General features: G+C 62.3%; 2 protein-coding genes across 2 annotated transcripts; one reads left to right on the forward strand and one right to left on the reverse strand.

Moving 5' to 3' along the window:
• Positions 1–775: 775 nt before the first annotated feature.
• On the reverse strand, positions 776–9,865 carry NDUFS6 (NADH:ubiquinone oxidoreductase subunit S6). Its single transcript, XM_004597919.3, has 4 exons — positions 9,703–9,865; positions 8,658–8,711; positions 1,648–1,770; positions 776–921 (listed from the first exon to the last, which is right to left on the reverse strand). The coding sequence occupies exons 1-4, from the start codon at positions 9,808–9,810 to the stop codon at positions 856–858; spliced, it is 351 nt and encodes a 116-aa protein (XP_004597976.1). The 5' UTR covers positions 9,811–9,865; the 3' UTR covers positions 776–855.
• A 122-nt stretch (positions 9,866–9,987) lies between these two features.
• MRPL36 (mitochondrial ribosomal protein L36) lies at positions 9,988–10,505 on the forward strand. Its single transcript, XM_058680034.1, has 2 exons — positions 9,988–10,101; positions 10,184–10,505. The coding sequence occupies exon 2, from the start codon at positions 10,194–10,196 to the stop codon at positions 10,431–10,433; it is 240 nt and encodes a 79-aa protein (XP_058536017.1). The 5' UTR covers positions 9,988–10,101; positions 10,184–10,193; the 3' UTR covers positions 10,434–10,505.
• Positions 10,506–13,219: the final 2,714 nt, after the last annotated feature.

The raw sequence follows: 13,219 nt of genomic DNA on the forward strand, positions 1-13,219 counted from the left end.
TGGGAAGGCCACCGCGGGCAGCCTGAGTTAGACAGCCACTGCCAACACACCTCTGCACCTCTCCTGCCCGCTCCCACCTGGGCCTAGCTCCGGAGCAACACCTCCCCCCTCGGCCACTACTCTCTAGAGCTCAGGAGACCAGGGGACAGGCCCCTCCAAGCCACCCGGCCACCCTAGAAGGCCACTTACAGTCGTGCCTGGAACACAGAGTCTGTCCTGACCCCTCAGTTTTCACATTTGGAAAACAGAAACCCACAGCCCAGTTGCCTACCAGAGTGAGGAGAAGCAGGGCCAAAAGCAGGAAGGGGAATTGATTCAGGACTCCCAGAGGCTTGGCAGGGACCACACTGTCACCTCCAGCACCATCCCTCTCCCCTCCCGTGACCCTCCCAGCTCCTCCCACGTTGGCACCAGCATGCATCTGGGCCAGGATTAGAGCCAGGAGCAGTCAAGGTGCTGGTGTGGGGTCCCACGTCCCCAGCCGGATCAGCAGCTAGTCCTGGTCTCCTGTTTATGCTTTCCATGGGCGTTTGTGTTCTCAGTGGCCCCTGTGACTTTTCACAGCCTCAAACGTCGACGGGAGTTAGGAACCTGCATTTACCGTGACTCTGCAGGCCGGCAGCCTTGGCCAGGCCTCTCCCCGTGCTGTGTGACCCTGGTGGGCCGCCTCACTGCGAACCCAAGTGTTTCTGCAAAGTCTGCAGGCGCTACCTGCCCCCCTCCCTTCCTTGCCCAAGGAGGGTAGTTGCGTTGCATGCGGGAAGGACACACAGGGTCACCCAAGCCAAGCAGCCTTTATTGAGCACGCAGACAAACCCTGCACCACTGCCTTAACGGCACCCCGCTGGACTCCACCTAGTGTCGCTGCTGTCTGAACTGCAGTCCGCAGTAGCCACACGTCCCAGTCTTCGTGTCCTTGTCCTGAGAGGAGAGAGGGGCAACCTGACACATCCACCTCCGAGCCCAGTGTCCACACGTCACAGCTGGGAGACAGACACCAGCAGAGCCCTAAGCCTCTAGGACAGCTGAGGACACGCAGGGGCTCCAGCCCCACCCACAGGCAAACACCCAGACCCGCAGGAGACAAGGGTAACCCCAGAAAAATACCGCCCACCCACCCAGACAGAATGGAGTGCTCAGGGGGAGCGAGTGGGCAAGGCTAGGAGGCATACGTGGACACTGCAGCATGTACGGGCACATGTGGGTATGTGCAGGCATGTGCAGGTACGTGTGGGTGTGTGCAGGCATGTACGGGCACATGTGGATGTGTGCAGGCATGTGCAGGTACATGTGGGTATGTGCAGGCATGTACAGGTACGTGTGGGTGTGTGCAGGTATGTACGGGCACATGTGGATGTGTGCAGGCATGTGCAGGTACCTGTGGGTGTGTGCAGGCATGTACGGGCACATGTGGATGTGTGCAGGCATGTGCAGGTACGTGTGGGTGTATGCAGGTATGTGGGTGTGTGCAAGCATGTGTAAGCATGTGCGACATATGCAGGCATGTGCCAGTATGTGGGTGTGTGCAGGCGTGTGCGGGCATGTGTGGGTGTGTATGTAGGCACGTGTGGGCATGTACAGGCATGTGCAGGAGTGTGCAGGTGTGTGTGGGCATGTGTGGCTCTGTGTATGCAGGTGTCGGCTCACCAGGTTGATGTACACCTTCGGGTGCCCGAGCGCCCCACCTCCGCCGTCACACGCAACCACACGATTCTGCACGTCACTCACAGGCTGCTCTGCTATCAGGTCAATGGCAAAGTTCTTGTTCACCTGCAGCAAAGCCAAGAGAGAACTGAGAGACACAGGGGACAGGGTCAGACACGCGGGCCCCACACAGAGGGCCGCACACGGCAGGGGACAGGTCAGACACGCCGGCCCCACGCGGAGGACCACACACGGCAGGGGACAGGTCAGACACGCCGGCCCCACGCGGAGGACCGCACACGGCAGGGGACAGGTCAGACACGCCGGCCCCACGCGGAGGACCGCACACGGCAGGGGACAGGTCAGACACGCCGGCCCCACGCGGAGGACCGCACACGGCAGGGGACAGGGTCAGACACGCCGGCCCCACGCGGAGGACCGCACACGGCAGGGGACAGGTCAGACACGCCGGCCCCACGCGGAGGACCGCACACGGCAGGGGACAGGGTCAGACACGCCGGCCCCACGCGGAGGACCGCACACGGCAGGGGACAGGTCAGACACGCCGGCCCCACGCGGAGGACCGCACACGGCAGGGGACAGGTCAGACACGCCGGCCCCACGCGGAGGACCGCACACGGCAGGGGACAGGTCAGACACGCCGGCCCCACGCGGAGGACCGCACACGGGAGGGGACAGGGTCAGACACGCCGGCCCCACGCGGAGGACCACACACGGCAGGGGACAGGTCAGACACGCCGGCCCCACGCGGAGGACCACACACGGCAGCTCGTCGGACCAAACCCCAGATTTAGAGAATCACAACAAACAGGTCTCCTTTGGCCCTTCTCAAACTTGGTTGCCCGCCCTCCACTGTTGGCACCCTTCTAGCCCACACACAGGCAGGCACCCCTACACATAGGCACACACGTCTCCTGCCCCTCGAGTGAGTCCAAATGAGCCCTTTCTCATAAGCTCCTCGCTTTTCTCCAGCAGTCTGACCTCAGGTGACCTCAAGGTAGCGCTGGATGGACCGGGGTCAGCTCCATGCTCGCAGCTCCAACACCACAGCAGGGACCCTGACTGTGCAGGTGTTTCACGGCCTGGGCTCCTGCAGGTCCATATACCACCCAGGCCCACCACATCCACTGCCTCCACCTCCTTGACTGCTCAGTGAAGGGCCTTCCAAGCTGCCTCCTGTGTCCACCCTTCCTGGTTCTGGCCAGGGAGCAGTCCCCTTCCCCACCAAGAAGCAGGGTGCTGTTCTCCGCATGGAGATGGGGTGGGGTGCTACAGGCATGGGGCTGTGGGCCCCTCAGGGACACCAAGTGAGACATTAAACAACCTGGGGGGCAGGTTCCCACACACACATGCACATGTGACCACATGTGCACACACATGTACACATGATCTCACACACACACACCAGCCAGAGGACAGCTCCAGCTTCCGGTCCACAGGCCATGATCGCCCATTCACCCAGCCCGTAGAGGCCCAGGACTCCACACCCTATAGCATGGTGTGGGTGGGGCCCAGAGAGGTGTTTCTGCGGGTGTTGGCTCTGTCCCAGCACCCGTAAAAAGCTCAGGAGTCCTCGGTGGTTGTCAGGCCCCTGTCAGCTGCCCGTTCCACCTGCACAGACTGGCCAGCCCCCAGTCCCACCAGCGTCAGGTGCTCTGGGCCCCCTGAAGCAGTTCTCTCGAGACACAGGGTCTGCAGACATGTCCTCCCGGGCCAGGGGCTTCACCGGTGGCTCTGCTGCCCTGTCCAACGGCCATCCCCTCCTGACCGACTTCTCACACTCGGGGTCTTGCAGCGTCCTGTCCCCCATTCGATATCAGGAACGTGTCACCTGAACCCTCACCAAGAACAGCCCTTGCTTGGTCACTCCAGTATTCCTGGTCCCTGCACCCCCAGCCTGTAGGGCCTTGGTGCCACACAGCAGAGACATACCCACCCCACCGCTCCTGGGCTGTGGCGTCACTGTGGCCAGGGTGGACACCCAAGCCACTGACAGAGCAACAGCCACCACCTGTCCATCCGCTCTGCCCTAGCAGTCAGTGCCACCCTCTGCTCGGCTCCCTGGCTCACCAACAGATGCCCACAGAACTGCCCATTGGCTGGGCCCCTGCGGGAATTGGTGCCATCTGAGCAACTCCAAGCAGAAAGGCCCACTCATTTTGAAAGGCAATGCCACAGAGAGGAAAGGCAGCAAGACCTTCCCAAGGTTAGGTCACCCCTGCCACGTAAGCAGGTCGGGGCTAGGCCGAGGTCGGGCCATACTCTGCAATCTTGCCAGGTATACCTGCAGCCGGGACCCCTGCAGGCAAGCCCATGTGGGGATCCTGGCGATACCTCAGTCAGAACAAAGCCAAGCCACAACTGAAAACCCAGGACTGCTGGACGGCTGGGGGCAAGGCCTTGGGGCCCCGTGGGGACCCTAAACATGGACACCCAGTGCGCATGGAGCCATGCCCCAGGGACCATCCTGGAGGGCTGGGGGCAAGGCCATGGGGTCCCGTGGGGACCCTAAACATGGACACCCAGTGCGCATGGAGCCATGCCCCAGGGACCATCCTGGAGGGCTGGGGGCAAGGCCATGGGGCCCCATGGGGACCCTAAACATGGACACCGAGTGCGCATGGAGCCATGCCCCAGGGACCATCCTGGAGGGCTGGGGGCAAGGCCATGGGGACCCTAAACATGGACACCGAGTGCGCATGGAGCCATGCCCCAGGGACCATCCTGGTGTAGGGCGGCTCTCGCTGCACACTGGTCTCCACGAGAGACCGGAGTCTGTCCCCAAAGATGTGACCTGTGGTGGAAGTTACAGGAGACCTGGGAGTGTCCCACGGTAAGCTGGGATGGTGGATGGACACATGATGGATCCTGGAGCCCCGCGCTCCCCATTGTCCCCGAGCCCTTTCCTGGGAAGTCAGCTCATGATGTGGAAAGGCCACAAGGCCATTGGTGTTTCTTCTTACTCCCCTGTGGAGCACAGTCATGCTCCACCCAGCGAGGACGGCAGCAAGTTCTGCCCGACCAGCCAGCAGACTCCCAGGCACACATGCACGCAGCGAGCTAGCAGCAGCATCTCACAGGTGGACCCACCACACCAGCTCAAGCGAAATCAGTAGCGGTCAAGGAGGTCTAGGTGTCCAGTTGCAGGATCAGACAAGGCAGGCTAGACCGGCAGGGAAGAGGGGAGACCCGGCCCGACCACCCACGCTCCCTCCCCAGGGACAGGGGAGACCCGACCCGGCCATCCAGGCTCCCTCCCCAGGGACAGGGACAGTGGGGCAGGGGAGACCCGACCCGGCCATCCAGGCTCCCTCCCCAGGGACAGGGACAGTGGGGCAGGGGAGACCCAACCCGGCCATCCAGGCTCCCTCCCCAGGGACAGGGACAGTGGGGCAGGGGAGACCCGACCCAGCCATCCAGGCTCCCTCCCCAGGGACAGGGACAGTGGGGTAGGGGAGACCCGGCCCAGCCATCCAGGCTCCCTCCCCAGGGACAGGGACAGTGGGGTAGGGGAGACCCGGCCCAGCCATCCACACACCCTCGCCAGGGACAGGGACAGTGGGACGGGGAGATGTGACCTAGCCATCTAGTCGGCCCTACTAGCTCACTTTTCAAAGGCCAGGACAAAGCTGATGTCTGTGGCACAGTGGTGGCCAGGCTGTGACCCTGTGTGGCAATAAGGGGACACAGCCTCTCATGGAGTCAACCCAAGCAGGTCGTGATGTTTGTGTGTGACGGCTGCCAGGCCCTGAGTGTGGGTGTCCTAGGTCCCTCACAGCCAGCAGGACCCTTCCCTCTGCTCACCATGGTCAGCTGGCCTCAGGCAAAGTCCCTCCCTGGCCAAGGGACTCCAAGGGATGCCACACCTTCTACCCCTGAGCAAGTGCTCTGGCAGGGTCAGCCACAAAACTGCTCCTAGCCAAGCTTTTCTGCCCAGCTCTATAGAGACACGGGCAGAGGTCCCAGGAGGGAGCCGACAGGAGGCAGGGACACCAGGCCACAGGCTCCAGGTGGCCCTCTGTGCTTCAGACCCAGCAAACCTGCAGGCTCAGCCATGGAAGACGCAGCCAGAGCAGCCAGCCATGCAAATGAAGCCTCCTGGTGCAAATGAGGCAGCGTCTGCCCCAGTGACAGCGTGTCAGTGGCAGTGCCAGCAGACGCCAGCCAAGCTCAGCAGGCGGTAAGGCTGGGCTCGACGCGGCGCGACATGGTGACTGACGCAGGACTGCCCTCCTGTCATTTACGGCCCGCACCGCGGGGCAACCCTGACCTTCTGTGATTAACGTCTGCTTGCCGGGGCGCTCAGCGCGCCACAGGAATACAAAGAAGCCAGCAGGAAACATGCCCACACGACACTACGCTGCTGCTACCCCTGCTGCCTTCGCCAGGGAGAGAAGACGGGCACCAGTGGGCACAAAGGCATCAGGGAAAAGTCCATCATGGCAGCCACACGCCTGGGCACATGGTGTCCCCACCTGTACCAACAGGGTTAACAGGTGACCACCTGAGGAGTGGGCACTGTCGCCGGCAGGTCTGCTCAAGCTGAGAGGAGTCTAGCAAAGGAGGAAATCCACTGAGCAGGGTCAGGGGGAGCAGGGGGAGATGCCCAGAGACCCACAACCGCTCCACAGCACGTCTGCACCTTTCATCACCAATGGTCACGCTGAGCTGCACACGCGTGTCTCTGCAGGTGAGTGTGTAGGCCTGCAGATACTGCTCAGAGGCGGGCTTGGGACGAGCCGTCCTCCACACTCTGACCCGGGAGGGAAAGTCAGGACGCTGACCATGGCACCTCCCAATGTTTCTCTCCCCACTCTGTCTCTTCTCCCTCTCTCTGTTCTTTCCTGCCTGCATCCCCCTGCCCCCATCTCTCCTATCTGTCCTCTCCTCCCTCCCTCCCTCCCTCCCTCCTTCCCTTTCTCGCTCTCTCCTGTCTGTCCTCTCTCCTCTCTCCCTCTCTCTCTTGCTGTCTCCTCTCTCTGTCTCATCTCTCTCTCCTCTATCTCATCTCTCTCTTTCTCTCTCTCCTCCCCGTCCTCACTCTTGATCTCGCTTGCTCTCTCCTCCCTCTCCCTCTTGCCACTATGGTTTCCATCTTCAGCCAGGAAATTCATGTCAAAGCCGGAAAGCTTTTGCTCCACTCCAACCCGTCACACAGCCAGGAAGGGGATGGCAGGACGAGGGTGTAATGTGGGCACAGGCGACACTGCCCACGAGCCTGCTTTGCTTCGTGAGCATAGAAGCAAAGCAGGCTCCACCACCTGGAATCAGTCCAGCTCGTCCCAGCAGGGCAGGGCAGCTGTTGCCAGGACCCAGCCCTAGGCCAGCCTCACTCCACACTCCAGGCAGCCACCCCAGACCACAGGACCTTTAGCTCTGCCTCCAGTCACCTCATCCCAACACCCCCCAGGGCTGCACCTGGGAATCCCCACACTGCCTGCCAGGCCACGTTTGCATATGCAGAGGCATTTCACAAAGGGTAGCCATGGGGCCTTTCCACCCATGCCCAGAGCTCGATCCGCTTGCCAAATGGCACCAGCATGGACCCATCCTGGGCTCCCAGCCTGGATACAGCCAGGCCCACCCAACAATTCTCGGACCCGTGGGCAAACAAGACGAACTGACACGGCCATGACAGCCCCAAGGACATTGGTGGTCCGTTCCACAGCGGCCTAGAGGCTGATTTCCTTCCACTCTCTCCTTCATGTGCCACTGGCTCCGCTTCCAATCCAGCTCCAGCTACCGTGCCGAGAAGGCAGCAGGTGATGAACAAGTGCAGGGGTCCCTGAGGCTACTTGGGAGACCAGGAGGAAGCTCCTGGTTATGGCCTGCCCTGGTGCCGGCCGCTGGTGCCAGCTGGGAAACAAGCCAGCAGGTAGATCTATCTCTGACTCTTAAGACTCACCTTCTCCCTCATTCTGTACGCAGGGATCAGTGGCATGCAGCACATCCCATATCAACCACACAGTGCCCCCATCACCAACACCAAGTCCAGAACTTTCTCTCCTTCTCAAAGGCAAGCTCCAAGGCCTGGGGATGGGGAGGGCTCCCTTCCTGGGGACCTACAGGGTCTGCGGGACCTCCCTATCTCAGATGAGCCCCCAAGGTCAGAATTACCAGGGCCAGAGGACATGGAGAGTGAACCGTGACCACAGGGTGGCTGGACTGGGCACAGGCAAGCACCTTCCCCTGGTATGGCCCACTCCCCCACTCCACACACAGCTGTCCACTGTTGCCACTGTCCACTGACCAAGCATCTCCAAGGCCCTGTCCAACTCTCCCAGGGCGAGGGAAGGGCACCTTGTGAGGCCCTCACAGCCCTCACTCTTTCCAGCGGCTCCCACAGCACCCATAAGCCCCCACACTCACTGTGGAGGCACCCTGAGGACATGGTGGGACAACCCATGTGCACTTACCCCAGACATATGCGGCAGACAGCACACATGACAACACTATCGACAGACACACTCCACCCATCCACTTCCTATGCCCACCATGCCAACTCAGGGCCAGGGGCAGGGCTTGAGTGCTGGCCCAACTCCACAGTGCCACCCAGAGCCCTGAAGCCATGTACTAGCACCTGCCATGTCCTTCTAAAAGCTACGGTCAGCACTCAGGTCACTCCAACACCACCAGGACTTCAGGGCCAAGACAGCAACAGGGAAAGGTACTCAGCAGCCAGTGCCTGACAGAGTTACTCCCGGACACCAGGGCCCGGGGAGCCCCCTCAGTAACCAAGGAGCCGTTCTCTCGAGCCTGACCTTCAGACCCATGCAGGACCAGGGCTCAGCCACGACTGCCCACTCCCCTCTGACCCTGGAACTGGCCTTGGCCCAAGACCAGCATGGATGGAAGGAGGAAGTCCCACCTGGGACAAGGTTAGGGTTAGAGTAAGAAGAACCCACAGGCCAGCTGGACAGGCAGTCCTGGTGCGGGAGGTGCGGTCATGTATGCCCAGCCCCACTCCCGCTCATGCCCAACCATCCACTCACCTCTTTCTGGCGACCCTCAAACCGAATCCTCCTGTAGTCCTGGTCATCATACACCTAGGGGGAACAAAAGTTGGTACCAATGCAGACAGAAGTCTCTGAGGGTGACCTGCGTTCCAACCACAGGTCCCAGAATGCCACACGAACCCTAAGAAGCCCAAGGCGAGGCCGTGGCCAGCAGCGCCAGCACCTGAGCCTGGTGGACAACAGGTAGAATGATGGATGGGGCAAGACTCACACACCTGGGCACACCTGAGGGGGACGGCGCCCACACGGTGCACACCTGAGGGGGACGGCGCCCACACGGTGCACACCTGAGGGGGATGGCGCCCACACGGTGCACACCTGAGGGGGATGGCGCCCACACGGTGCACACCTGAGGGGGATGGCGCCCACACGGTGCACACCTGAGGGGGACGGCGCCCACACGGTGCACACCTGAGGGGGATGGCGCCCACACGGTGCACACCTGAGGGGGACGGCGCCCACACGGTGCACACCTGAGGGGGACGGCGCCCACACGGTGCACACCTGAGGGGGACGGCGCCCACACGGTGCACACCTGAGGGGGACGGCGCCCACACGGTGCACACCTGAGAGGGACGGCGCCCACACGGTGCACACCTGAGGGGGACGGCGCCCACACGGTGCACACCTGAGGGGGACGGCGCCCACACGGTGCACACCTGAGGGGGACGGCGCCCACACGGTGCACACCTGAGGGGGACGGCGCCCACACGGTGCACACCTGAGGGGGACGGCGCCCACACGGTGCACACCTGAGGGGGACGGCGCCCACACGGTGCACACCTGAGGGGGACGGCGCCCACACGGTGCACACCTGAGGGGGACGGCGCCCACACGGTGCACACCTGAGGGGGTCGGCGCCCACACGGTGCACACCTGAGGGGGACGGCGCCCACACAGTGCACACCTGAGGGGGACGGCGCCAACACAGTGCACACCTGAGGGGGATGGCGCCAACACATCGACCACATCGCGCCCACCACAGCCACGCCAGGTCCACGGGACCCCCAGGCGACAATACCTGGCCGGTGTGCGTGATCTTCTCCCCGGTGCGGGCCACTCGCACCCCGAGTCCCCGCGCACCCCGGGGCAGCCACAGCAAGCTGCGGAAGGTCAACGTTGCCGCCATCTTGACAGGTGACCCTCGACCCGGCGCGCCGTAGCCCCGACGGCTGACGCATGCGTGCGGCTCGCGGCGCTCCCGGAACTTATTTTGCTCTGAGTAGGCGGGGCGGGAGCGAGGCGCAAGTAGTGCGCCTGCGCAATGCGGGCGGGCGAGCCTGCCGAAAAACTGCCTGGCAGGGGCCCGCCCTACCACGTGATGCGCCGCCATCTTCCTTCCTGGCGGCGGCGCGGGCTCGCCTCACTGCGCAGGCGCGTGGCGAGGCCGGTTGCTGGCGAGAGCCGCACTGCTTTCCAGGTCAGTGTCGGGGTGTCCTGGGCTCGCGGGAGGCGGTGTGGGATCCCGGGAGCCGCGCTGACGCCCTGTGCGCCGTCCGCAGGTCTCCCGCCATGGCCGCCTCCCTGGTGCGGACGCTCGTGGGCCTGAGCGCGGGCCTGCTGCGCCCCCCGCGCGCCCCTGTGCCCTCGCTGCTGCCGGGGAGCCCGGCGGCCGGCCTGCAGCCCGCGCTCGGCTTCAAGACCAAGGGCGTGCTGCGGAAGCGCTGCCGGGACTGCTGCCTGGTGAAGCGGCGCGGCCGCTGGTTCGTGCACTGCAAGAGCAACCCGCGCCACAAGCAGCGGCAGATGTAGCGGCGGCGTCCACGGCACAGGTTCCGTCACTGCACCTTTCAGATAAAAACCAATCTGCTTTGTAAACAAGAATCTCGTTGCTTTTTGCGTATTGGAGTGACCGGGGAGGGGGTCGTCACCCAGTCCGCCCCGCAGGCCCACGCTGGGGGAGGGGATCCATCTCCCAGTTCTGGGGGTGTCACTCGCTCTTCCACCGCTTTGTGCTGGGTGGACTGCAAGCGGGCAGCCGTGAGCGTGAGCCACAAACTCGGGAGCGCTGAGTCGGGCTGCCCGCAGCTCTCAGGGCTGGGTTAGTGCTGGCAGGCCTGAGGGCTGGGTTAGTGCTGGCAGCGCTGGGTTAGTGCTGGCAGGGCTGAGGACGGGTTAGTGCTGGCAGGGCTGAGGGCTGGGTTAATGGTGACAGCGCTGGGTTAGTGCTGGCAGGGCTGAGGGCTGGGTTAGTGCTGGCAGGGCTGAGGACGGGTTAGTGCTGGCAGGGCTGAGGGCTGGGTTAGTGCTGGCAGGGCTGGGTTAGTGCTGGCAGGGCTGAGGGCTGGGTTAGTGCTGGCAGGGCTGGGTTGGTGCTGGCAGGGCTGAGGGCTGGGTTAGTGCTGGCAGCTCTGGGTTAGTGCTGGCAGGGCTGAGGGCTGGGTTAGTGCTGGCAGGGCTGGGTTGGTGCTGGCAGGGCTGAGGGCTGGGTTAGTGCTGGCAGCGCTGGGTTAGTGCTGGCAGGGCTGAGGGCTGGGTTAGTGGTGACAGCGCTGGGTTAGTGCTGGCAGGGCTGGGTTGGTGCTGGCAGGCCTGAGGGCTGGGTTAGTGCTGACAGCGCTGGGTTAGTGCTGGCAGGGCTGAGGGCTGGGTTAGTGCTGGCAGGGCAGAGGACGGGTTGGTGCTGGCAGGGCTCGGTTAGTGCTGCCTGTAGCAGCCCCACTAGGGGCAGGGCTGTGAGGGAGAGTGCGTGCAAACGGGGCTGTGGTGGAAAAGCCAGCCACCCACATCCCAGACAGGGACCTCCAAGGCAGCCATCAGGAAACAGCCTTGGAGAAAGGCCTTAAAGACACATGTGAGCACACAGGCAGACACCTGAGCAAACCCAGTCCTCCTGGGAAGGCAGACTGAAATGGGGTGAAGGGCCTGGCGCTACGGCTCAACCGGCTAATCCTCCGCCTTCTGGGCACTGGCATCCGTATGGCCAGCTACTCCACTTCCTGTTCAGCTCCCTGCTTATGAACTACGAAAGCAGTGGAGGACAGCCCAAAGCCTGGAACGTACACCCATGTGGGAGACCCGAAAGAGCTCCTGGCTCCTGTCTTCAGATCAACTCAGCTCTGGCTGTTGTCGCTATTTGGGAATAAAGTACCAGATGGAAGAGCTTTGTCTCTCCTGTAAATTTGCCTTTCCAATAAAAAATAAAGTAAAAGTAAATAATAAAACCCAGGTGAAGCCACGCCTGGGATAGTGCCGCCAGGATGGGTATGTGTCAGAGTACAGCTGCCCAGGGTCCGGCCGCAGGAGTCCGTGGGAGCAGGGTGTGGAGGGTGGTCTGCACACCCAAGTCACCAGGGTGGGGCTTCCCAGGTGCTGGCTCTGCCCAGCGCACACAGGACTGCCTGTTGCCCCTGGAGCCCGGGTCTGGGGCCAAGCCTTGCCAGGTCGCGTGTTCACACACCGCTGAGCAGAACCAGGGGCACCCTGGGAAGCCCCACATGGCGTGCAGGGACTAGCCCCAGCCGGCTTCACTTTTTTTTAATAAACCAGCATAAAGTGGAATTTATTTACATAATGCAATGATCCGTGAAGGTTACCATAACACCGAGGGACCGTATTAGCCGCTTGGGTGGAATTCATTAGAAATTAACTACCACTTAAATTAATTTTCCACCCGTCACAAGGCCGTAATGGCGAGAAGGCGCCGTCCGTCAGCAGGTTCTGACAGGGCACCGTCGCCTCGGTGATTTATAGGTGAGTGTGGCTAGTGAGCACACAGCCTCCGGGAGGCCACTTCCTAGGGCCCAGAAACCACCTTGATGGGGAGAGCTGGCCACTCAGTGTGTGTCCCGCCTTTGTTCTAGAAAGTGCTCAAAGAACTCAGGCCTTACTGAGCAGCAGTGACAGTCCCCACAGCCTAGTAAAGAATGAGGGAGGAGGGCCTGGAGCCCCTGTCTGCCTCCAGCCCACGACAGCTTCCGCCGCCCTGCTCTGGGGGTCCGCGTCCACCCCCAAGCCTGCTGCAGTCCTCAACCGCCCTGCTGTGGGGGTACCCACCAGTCCACATCCACCCCCGGCCCGTTGCAGTCCTCAGCCGCCCTGCCCTGGGGGTCCGCATCCACCCCGAGCCCACTGGCAGCTCTCTGCCACCCTGGGATGCAAGGGGCAGGTCCCCTTTAGGGAGGAGCTTGCAACGTTTCTCTGAGTGTTGTATACAAGTACACACGTGCATCATGGCATGGTATGTGTGTACAGGTGTATACATGTGTGTGGTGAGCAGTAAACGCACATCTGTGTGTTTACCTGCAAGAACATGCGTAATGTGTGTGTCTTTCCATACGCGTACCACATTCCTATGTGATGAGCTCATGCATGTGAATATGTAAATAGCGCAGGCGGTATATGTTCATGTGTACCACAACATGGTGCTGAATGTGACATGTGTGTTCACATGTGTGTCCTGTGTGCGTGTGTGGCACATTTTGTATGTAGATGTGTTCCTGTGTGGCCTGTGTTTGCGTGCACGCATGTATCTGCTGGTGTACCCTGCAGGAACCGGGAGCTGTGTGTGTGCCTGGGCTCGCACTCCCACCCCAACG

This window comes from Ochotona princeps, chromosome 23 (genome assembly GCF_030435755.1).
Source record: "Ochotona princeps isolate mOchPri1 chromosome 23, mOchPri1.hap1, whole genome shotgun sequence".
Lineage (NCBI taxonomy): Eukaryota > Metazoa > Chordata > Mammalia > Lagomorpha > Ochotonidae > Ochotona > Ochotona princeps.